At 50.5% G+C, this 10196-nt stretch overlaps 1 protein-coding gene across 1 annotated transcript; it reads left to right on the plus strand.

The window, feature by feature from the left end:
- Positions 1–767: 767 nt before the first annotated feature.
- ARTN (artemin) lies at positions 768–1867 on the plus strand. Its single transcript, XM_069477828.1, has 3 exons — positions 768–827; positions 1171–1333; positions 1410–1867. The coding sequence occupies exons 1-3, from the start codon at positions 768–770 to the stop codon at positions 1865–1867; spliced, it is 681 nt and encodes a 226-aa protein (XP_069333929.1).
- The last annotated feature ends 8329 nt before the right edge of the window (positions 1868–10196 follow it).

Consider the following 10196-nt stretch of genomic DNA (forward strand, 5'->3'; position numbering starts at 1 on the left):
CCTCTCCTTTGAGTCTGCAGGCTTGGCAGACTCTGCCCTCTGGTGGCCATAGCAAGCCATGGCCAGGCCCTATGTTTTCAGAGGGCCCAACAACCCTCACCATCTGCTGGCTCTGGAGGGACATCTGTGGTGCTAAGAGAGAACTCGGGCAGCTCTGGGTCCAGAACAGAGATCACACAGGAACAAGGCACAGCAGCTCTGGGTGGGTGGCAGAGGCTGAGACCTGGGCCTCACTGTCGTCAGATAATTCAGAGTGACCATCAAGGCCCCTAATTCTTCTCCAGGCCTCCACTTCCTCCCCCACAGCATGGGGTGAAGGCTTTCTGTAGGGCCAAGTGTGTCCAGCTCCTACCTTCTCCAGCCAATCCTGGCAGCTCCAGCCCTACAGCACAGACAGGAAGGTTCTGGGAAAAGAGGACCTTCCTTCCCTCTCCCCTGGCTATATGGGCGCAGCCTTATGACCTTAGACAATCGCTGAGTTTCTCTGAGCTTTGTTCATCTGGAAAACGGAGATCAAGCCATTTGCCTCCTGGAGTTTTGAAAGAGGGAATAGCTGCAAAGCACCTACCACATAGTAAGGTTCTCAACGCAGCTACTTCTCCTGGGTTGAGTCCAGCTGTTCAAGCCCCTGTTTCCTACCTGGAGAAACTGGGGCGGAAGGATGACCCTTCAAAAGATAACTCATCTCTTAATTTACAAGGTGTCTCAAGAGGAGGGTAGGGGAACAGGTTAACAAAGGCTGATGGGAGCTCCTGGTGTCGGCAGAGATGGAACTTGGACTTGGAGGCCTGTCTGCGCTGTCCCACTGTCCCTGGCCTAGACGGCAGGTAAGTGGTTCTCCCAGTGACTCCCACTTGGTGTTAAGGAAAGATACCTTGTTTGGGGAGGGAGCGCAGGATGTGGCTTGGGCAGGGGTCAGATGTGAGAGGGGAAATAGGGAGGCGTCAGGCATACGGGAGAAGGAGCAGGACTTCTCTGGATGGTCAGTGCCTTCAGGTGGTTCCTTCCCTGGGCTCCTAGAGGCAGCAAACTCATTATGCTTGAACCTAAGCCCTCTCCCTGAGCTCCCTCCATCCAGCTAGAGCCGGTCCCCTCTCTGATCTCAGCCTGGAAACAGCCCTTCCCTGAGTTCCTCCTCCCCGACCCACCAGGGTGTCCTTTTTCCCTGAGGTTCCACTTTGTGTCTCTGCGCAGCCTGCCCTGTGGCAGACCCTGGCTGCTCTGGCTCTGCTGAGTAGCGTCGCAGAGGCCTCCCTGGGCCCTGCGCCCCGCAGCCCCGCCACCCGCGAAGGCCCAGCGCCAGTCCTGGCGCCCCCCGCCGGCCACCTGCCGGGTAGGTGAGCGGGCGAAGGGGCGGGGCGGGGGCAGGGCTGGCCTGGGACACCACGCTTGACTTGGTCTCGTTCCAGGGGGACGCACGGCCAGTTTGTGCCGCGGAAGAGCCCGGCGGCCGCCGCCCCCGCAGCACCCGAGGCCAGCACCCGCGCCGCCCGCGCCCCCGTCTGCTCCTCCCCGCGGGGGCCGCGCGGCGCGTGCCGGGGGCCGGGGCAGCCGCGCGGGGGCGCGGGGCTGCCGCCTGCGCTCGCAGCTGGTGCCGGTGCGCGCGCTCGGCCTGGGCCACAGCTCTGATGAGCTGGTGCGTTTCCGCTTCTGCAGCGGCTCCTGCCGCCGTGAGCGCTCCCCGCACGACCTCAGCCTGGCCAGCCTGCTGGGCGCCGGGGCCCTGCGGTCGCCCCCGGGCTCCCGGCCCGTCAGCCAGCCCTGCTGCCGACCCACGCGCTATGAGGCAGTCTCCTTCATGGACGTCAACAGCACCTGGAGGACCGTGGACCGCCTCTCAGCCACCGCCTGCGACTGCCTGGGCTGAGGGCTCTTTCCAGGGGTGTGCATATGGGACCCTTAGCAGTGAATCTTCCTGCCTGGGACCCTCCCGCAGGGCCACACTGGCCTCAGTCCTCAGCCGCGTGAGTGAGGGACATCAGCCCTGGAGAGATGGAGGGTGACCGACCACCGGCCCCAGCACCCTCACCCTGCAGATCCCAGCCCTACAGACACCAGAGACCTCAGCTGTGGAGACCTCAGGACTCACTTCTCACAGACTCTGGCACTGACCAGGCCTCGGACCTAGGACCCCCCTGGAGAACCCAGCCCTGAATGACGCCTCCGCCCGGCCCAGGCCCCAGCCCCTGCCCGGGCCCTGGGGGGTGGGGGGGCAGAATTTGGAGGAGACACATTGCAGTTCCACGGCTGAAAGTGCCTGTGCTGGAGCTGGCCTTGTACTCACTCGTGGGAGCTGGACCCTTATTTATTATTTCTAAGTTATTTATTTATTTCTGTGCTTTGTCAGATCTTTTCCTGGGCAGTGGGGGGATGGGTAGAAGAGGCTGGATGGAGATCATGTCCTGGTCATCCCGCTCACACACTTCAGGCTGACTCAGCAATCACCCACCTGGCCTGGATCTCTTGTCCCGCCCAGCAGCTCTGGGATGGGAGGCATGGAACACAGGCAGGTGGGTGACAAAGGTGCATCCGCTAGTCCCAGCAAGCCTGCTCACAACCCTCTGCACAGTCCCAGCACTTGGGGCCTGAGATTACCTATGGGTCCATGAAGCAGCCCAGGGCATGGGAGCATCCAAGGAAAGACTGAGGGTGGGGAGGGCGTGTGGTGGGATGCTGGTTCAGGGGAATGAAGCACAGAGCTCCACTAGGAAAAGAAGGCAGGGAAGGACTGAGGGCCCCAGAGGGACCTGCATCTTGGGTGATGAACAAGGATATTCATTTATTCATTCAACAAATATTTTATTAAGCACCTATTATATGTCAGGTATTGGGTAGACACCAAGGATACAGAAGTGAAAGGGACATGATCCCTGCCCTTGAGAAGCTTAAACCAAGAGAGACAGGCAATAAATAAGCAATTACATTAATAATTATTTAAATTCAATTTGGCAAATGGTATGAAAAAGGACAGGCAGCTAAGAGGTACACACCTTCATCTGGAAGGACGGAGAGGTTAATGCTGAACCTGGCCTCTCACACTGTCCCCAAGTCATCTCCAGAAGGCCAATGCAATCCCCTGAGCTTTTCTGCGTGCCCTTTAAAACCTTATTTCCTAGTCCTCTGCATTTGTATTGGGGAGAACTGTATGATTTTCCTTCTTTGGAAATAAGATAAGGACATATATTTGGAAAGGATGCCAAGTCTGTGGAACTGTGGGACACCCAAAGGCGTTGTCAGGGTGCTGGGGGATGTGCTGATGTAGGGCTGTGAAGGGAGGTCGGGGCTGGGCAGACTTGAGAGCCGCCAGCTCGGAGGCTGCAGCTGCAGCCAGGGGTGGGTGAGAGCACTGTGAGTGTGAGACCGAGTTGAGGGAGGGACCCCTCAGGCATTTAACACTGTTGACAGAAATTCCTTCCAATCTGCTCACGTGCCTGCCTGCTGCGGCACAGGTGACCCCTTCAGCCAGGCTGGAGTGCGGAGCTGGGGGCTGTGCCCCTTCTTAGTCAAGAAGGAGAAACATGTCTATGCTCCACTCTTCTGTGTTCACCGCCCCAGTTCTAGGTGCTCTTAAGACTTTGGTGCTTTTGCTGCCTTCAAACACTCCTCGGCCCCTCTCTCTGCCTCCAAGCTGCTTCAGGATTGTCAGTTTCCACCCTCCGTCCCCCAAAGTAAATAGTGCCAGTGCCATACAGTTTACAGAGGGCTGGTTGCAGGTGGAGAGGGACATTTTATCAATTCTGAGGTCACGGGGGCCAGGTAGCCCCTTGCTGGTGGTTAGACTTTGAAGCCTAGCCTGGTCCCCAAACCCTCTAGGCCCTGCCACTTAATAGACATCACTGCTCTCAGAGTCACTTAAAGGATCCCAACTGAAGCCAACTCCGACTCTGCTCACAGTGAGAGGGCCTAAGCCAAAGGTGCTGGCTCCTGACACTCCCCAAATTGCCAGTTCTTGAGGGAGTAGGGTCCACCCACAACTGGAAGCTGCATTCTGGGTCCTGAAGAGCTTGTGCCCAGTATCTCACAAAGTCCCAGATGAAATAGCAACTGCTCCAAGTAGAACACATTCCCACAAGTGCTAGCCTCACTTTGCAACTCAGAACAATCCAAATCTGTCTTTGGAATAAATAAATAAATAAAGCTGTTTTCCCCAAAGGAAACAGGCTGCAGAGCTGCACCTCTTTACCAGATAGAGGCTGTAACCTGTCATGAAACCGCACTAGGCAGCACACTGTAGCTCCTGGAGCCTTGAGTGGCTCTGGTATCTCCATTTCTGACCGTGGTCTTTGCTTCATTTTGCAAAACTACATCTCCCATTGAGCAGTCTTCCCAGAACTAAGGCGTGGTCTCCTCCAAAGGGGTATCAAGTCACTGCCTCTTGTAAGACAGCTTTGAAATGACAGTTTTTCCAGCTCCAGGGAGCACCTCAAATTTCCCCTAGTTTCATTTCAGCCAGGAATTATGGTTCCAGGTTCCACATACTTCTGCTACCCGCAGCCTCCTGGTCCAGCAGATGCCCTTGCCAATGACTTTTCTCCCTTTTTGTCCAGGGATTGTCACCTTTTCCCTGACTAGAGATCCCTGTGTCCCTGTGTATGGACTGGCTGAGGTTTCACCTTGAAAAGGAAGGGCTGAGGAGAAAGCCAAAGATCAGAGAAAAGACTTAGGAGAGTTTGTGCCATGTGATCATGCTTTTCTTGTTCACAGGAGTGGTTCTCAACCTATTTTGGAGTTATAGAGTCCTTCGAGAATCTGATGAAAGCTATGGACCCTCTCCCCACAAAAACTGCTTAAAAATTCACTGATATGCAAATCTGGTAAACAATTTTAGCAGGGTCCACAAACTTTCTGAAGTTTATTATTAATGTCCTCTTGTAGCTAGATTAAATTCCTCCATCCGTACTCAGGATCTCATATCAGGGCTCTCTGTCTCAATTATTTATAACCCTTCCTACCTTCCCATTATTCAACCTTTTTCTACCCAATATCTTTTTTCCCCTCTATATTTATACTTGCTCAAATATATACCATCATAAAAAAATTAATACTGTGATTAGTGTGTGTATGTGTGTGTATACATATTAATTTATACACATTTATATGCATATCTGCTTTCACCTCTCCTTCACCAAAAGAGCTCTTGCTGAGGTCACCAGCGGCCTTGTCATTTCTAAATCCAGGCCGGGCGCGGTGGCTCACGCCTGTAATCCTAGCACTCTGGGAGGCCGAGGCGGGTGGATTGCTCAAGGTCAGGAGTTCGAGACCAGCCTGAGCGAGACCCCGTCTCTACTAAAAATAGAAAGACATTATATGGACAACTAAAAAAAAAATCTATATAGAAAAAATTAGCCGGGCATAGTGGCGCATGCCTGTAGTCCCAGCTACTCGGGAGGCTGAGGCAGTAGGATCGCTTAAGCCGAGGAGTCTGAGGTTGCTGTGAGCTAAGCTGACGCCACGGCACTCACTCTAGCCTGGGCAACAAAGTGAGACTCTGTCTCAACAAAAAAAATAAATAAATAAATAAATAAAAAATAAATCCAAAGGCCATTTTTCACCCTTTAGTCCTTTGAACTCTCGTAAACATTCAATTTCATCAATCCTCCTTGAAAAGCAGTTGTGATATTGTGAAATATATATTTAGGCTTCATCCCCATTACCTAGTATACAACTCCTAAAATCCTTGGGATCTCCAAAGTGATGTCTTTTTGCATGCTAATGATTGACTGTTAGCTTCAGGATAGGGGCTAGTCACCAGAAAGGCCAAGGCAGGATTAGAGGGTCTGGGACTTTCTGAAGCTGAAGGTCAAGTTGATCACCAGTGGCCAATGGTTTAATCACTAATGCCTATGTAATGAAGTCTCCATAAAAGGCCCAAAAGGACAGGGTTAGGAGAGCTTCTCCACAGCTGAACACATGGAAGTTACTGGAGGGTGGTGCACCCAGGGAGGGCATGGAAGCTCCATGCCCTCTTCCCCAGACTTCACCCTACACATCTCTTCATCTGCATACTTTGTAATATCCTTTCTAATAAACTGGTGAACGTGGTTCCCTGAGTTCTGTGAGCTGCTCCAGCAAATTAATCTAACCCAAAGGGGGTTGTGGGATCCCCAACTTGAAGCCGGCTGCTCAGAAGTTCTGGAGGCCCAGGCTTGCAACTGGTATCTGAAAAGGGGGACAGTTTTGGGGACTGAGCCCTTACCCTGTGGGATCTGACACTATCTACTGGAGAAAGCATCAGAATTGAATTGAATTAGAGGACACCCAGCTGATGTTTGCTGCTTGACGTTTGGGAAAGTCCCTCCCTTCTGTGACACTTGGTCACAGAAGTCTTCTGTGCTGATTGTTGTGTCGGTGTGAGAGCAGAGGAAAAACAGTTTGCATTTTTCCTGAACATCTGTCTTCCCTTGACTCTCTTGATCCCACACTCCCCTGGTTTCCCTCCCACTCCTCCAGCTGCTGTTCTCAGACTACTTTTGCGTTCCTCTTCCTCTTGCTGTCTCTCGCCTGTTCCTCAGGGCTCCGATATTGGCTCTCTCCTCTTCCCATTCTACTCTCTCCCTGAGCAACATTATATACTCCCATGGTTCTAGTGACCACGTCCATGCTGACTATGCTCATATTTTATCTCCTGAGCCCAAGTCTGTAATTGTAATACTTCCACCTGCATATCCATGCAGACTTCCAGCTTAACATACCTGTCCTGGGTGTCTTCAGTTCACTCCTTCTGATCGGCTGTCCACCCTTCTCCACCCTGCCCTACACCTTACATCAATGAGTTTCCCTGCTAGCCAGCTTCCAAACCACTTCAAGTGTTCCCTCCTCAGGGAATGCACCAGTCTCCACCCAGAAACTTGGGTGACATCCTAAACTCCCTGGGCTCTGTCATGGCCCTTACTGGTCACCAAATCCTCAGATCTTACAGATCCATCCTCTTTTCTCTATCCCCAATGCCATTCCGTTGAAGCCTTCATAATCTTTTGGACAGTTTATTGCTCATCTTCCTAACTGGTCTCTTTGTCTCCAGTCTCATCTCCCTCCAGTCACTCCCAACCCGCAGCCAGAGAAGGCACCACTCTCTTAACATTACATGAGCACCGAGTGTCACCCACTGGGCCAGCTGCAGAGCTTCCAGAGATCAGTGAGAGACACGTTTTGCCATCAACAAAACTATAGTTGGAGGTGGAAGTAGGGGGAGGGTTGCCAGATTTAGTAAATAAAAATACAGGACATCCCATTAAATTTGAATTTCAAATAAACAAAAATTACTTCTTTTTAAAGTATGTCACATGCAATAATTGGAACACACTTACACAAAAAAAGTATTGTTGTTTATCTGATGTTTAAATTTAAGTGGCTGTCCTAAATTTTTCTGGCAACCCTAGGTAGGGGTAAACAAGTAAACAAAAATGCAACCAACCACTGCAAGTCCCCCAGGAGAAGTATGCCTGGGTGTAGGTATGTGTGTCAAGAAGGGGGAGGATTCTACAGTCACAAAGGAAGAGGAATGAGTTCTACCTGGACAGAAAGGGAAGAAGGACCAGGAAAGTCTTTGTGGAGGTGACATTTGAACTGAGTCTTGGAAAATTAATATGTTTGAGCTATGTAAATACTTGTTAAAGGGGAAAAAGGAAAAATGAAAATATGTTTGCACAAGGTAGATGAGAGGCCTTGGACCTGTACTGGTTGTTGTTTATTGTCTCTTAGTTCTAAATTCACCATTTTCACCGTGGCCATGTCCTCTCCAGCATGGTATGGATCTCAGCCCCAGATGTGGTAGAGAGGTGAGAGCCTCTTCCTTGGGCTCTAGATAGATCTCAGCCCCAAAGACTGTGCTCCCCTTATATTCTTTACAGTTCTCTTTATTTCTTACTGGCCAGTCCCTTATTGTTTCAGTCCCCTGTTACAATTCAAAATTCTTATATTAAACATTCTCTGTGTGTTTACTGTATGGTCTCTCCCTCCTGATTGGACCCAGACTGAGACAGAGCCTCCTTGACAGAGGCAGTAGCATAAACGAAGTCAGGGAAGTGTGAAACAGCCAGGTGTGTTCCCAGGATTGCCAGCAATTTCATGTAGAGCTGGGGGAGGTTCCTCATCCAGACATGAGGCTGGAGAGATCATAAAGGGCTTGAATGTTATGCAGAGGAGCTTGACCTTTGCTTTGCAGGGAGCCACTGAAGGGTTCTAAGTGGTATTGGTTAGAGACGTGTTTCAGATGGATCACTGGCCACTGTGTCCAGTATGGATGGAAGGGGCAAGGCAGGAGCCAGCTAGAGCTGCAGCAGTTAGAGCCGTTCAGGCAATAAGCACAGGCACCTTGATTTAGGGCAGAAGCGGTGTGCAAGGACAGAAGAGATGTGAGGTACAATAAACAGGACTTGGTGACAAACTGGTTGGGAGGGCTTGATGAAAGAGATGATTTCCAGGTCTCTGTCTTGGGTGACTGGTAAGGAACACAGGGGATGCAGTAATTGTAGCCTGTGATAGGGGTATCATGTAGGGGAAATCATGAGTTCGGTTCAACTTAAGGTGCCTATGACACCTTCAGAGGTCCAGGAGGTTGGAGGCAGCTGAATACGTGGGTCTGGAAGCCAGGACAGTCTGGGCCAGAGAGATTGGGAGTCCCAGCTTGGAAGCCAAGGGAGTGGTGAGCCAAAGAGGAATAAGAGGAGAAGCAGAGGCTAAGGAGAACCAGCATTTAAGGAATGGGTCGAGGAAGAGGTAAGGGACAAGACAGTGAAGGAAACCAAAAGGAAGTGGTCAGAGTGGCAGGAAAAGAAACAAAACAAAACTATTATGGGGAGAGAGTGGTCAACAGGACCAACTGCAGCAGAAAAATCAAGTCACATAAGGACTAAAAACTGCCCGTTGGGTTTTCTTGAAACATGGTGGCCTAGGGACTTAGACTAAACTTCCTGCTGAAAACAATTTAAAATACTAAATCAAAAAATATATATTTAAAAAAATTATATGCATCCATAAGCTGGCAAAAACATAAGAAACATTGAGGCCAAAAAAAAAGTGAAAGAATGCTATAAAACTAAGCAAAGCCCTATAGCTGGCCTTTACCCTGAGGGCAGTTGCCGTACCCAGTGACCTGAGCATTGGTTTGTGAAGGGTCCCTGAACATATGAGAAAAAAGACAAAGCCCAGGGCCCACTCACCATGGGGAGTCTATTTAGAAATTTCTTCATAAGGCCAGGACCCCAAAGGGCTACGCCTACACTATGAAGGTGAATTAGAAATAGACATGCCCCTCTCCTACCTGACCTCTCTTCCTCACACCAGAGGACTATAAAGAAAATTGCCTGCATTCAACCTGGGTGCTAAGTGGAAGGGGGAAAAGATCTCCCCTTAGAATTCATAACTACAAGCAGGCCCTTGTCTGCTTCTGCAGACCAAATTCACACGACTTGGATAGGCTGAAAAACTTCAAACTGATCATTTATTTGACAGGGACATGAATTGGTAGTGGTTCCAGGTGACCAACAAAAGCTCCCTCTTCCCTTTCCTGGGCTTTGGGAAGTTTTCTCCTGAATCTACAGACCCCTCCAGGGTTGTCACAGGTTCTGGCCCCTATATGTCCTACTCTTACCTGTAATAAAAGAACCCTTCTGTAACTGGCTCCCAAAGATTCATCCCCTACTTGGCTCCAGGCTATCCTGGACTGCCGTCCACATCTCCTGGACATCCCCTTTAATCTGGCCTCTAGAAATGCCCCCAGACTTCCCCAGAGTCCATCTGTCCTAAGTAGCATGTTCAGGAGCCATTGCTGATGAGACTTGGCTTCTTTCTGCCAGTGGAACCCCTAGGGGTGAGGAGAAGGAGCCCTGGATTGGAAGTAGGAAGAAAACACATACTAACCAAGTTGTGGCCTCTGGGTTGAGCCCTATTCATGTATCATCTCAATTTGTCCTACACTGGAGGAATTACTGTTCTCTCTCTCTCTCTTTAAAGTTAGTTTCAGAAGCAGCCAAGGCATCATGGCTAGAAAGAGGCATAAACAGGTTTTAAACCCAAGCCTAAGTCTAGAACGTGCACTCTTAACACACCCTTCCCAAAGTTTCCACCAGTAAAACCTCTAATCAACCCTAGGCCCAGGGTACTTCACACCCTAAACACAGGTCTGAAATCACTTACTTTATTTTGGTTTCTTATTTCCTCCTTCCAAATGTCTCCTGCCTCTACTCTTTCCTCCA

Source organism: Eulemur rufifrons, chromosome 8, assembly GCF_041146395.1.
Source record: "Eulemur rufifrons isolate Redbay chromosome 8, OSU_ERuf_1, whole genome shotgun sequence".
Classification (NCBI taxonomy): Eukaryota; Metazoa; Chordata; class Mammalia; order Primates; family Lemuridae; genus Eulemur; species Eulemur rufifrons.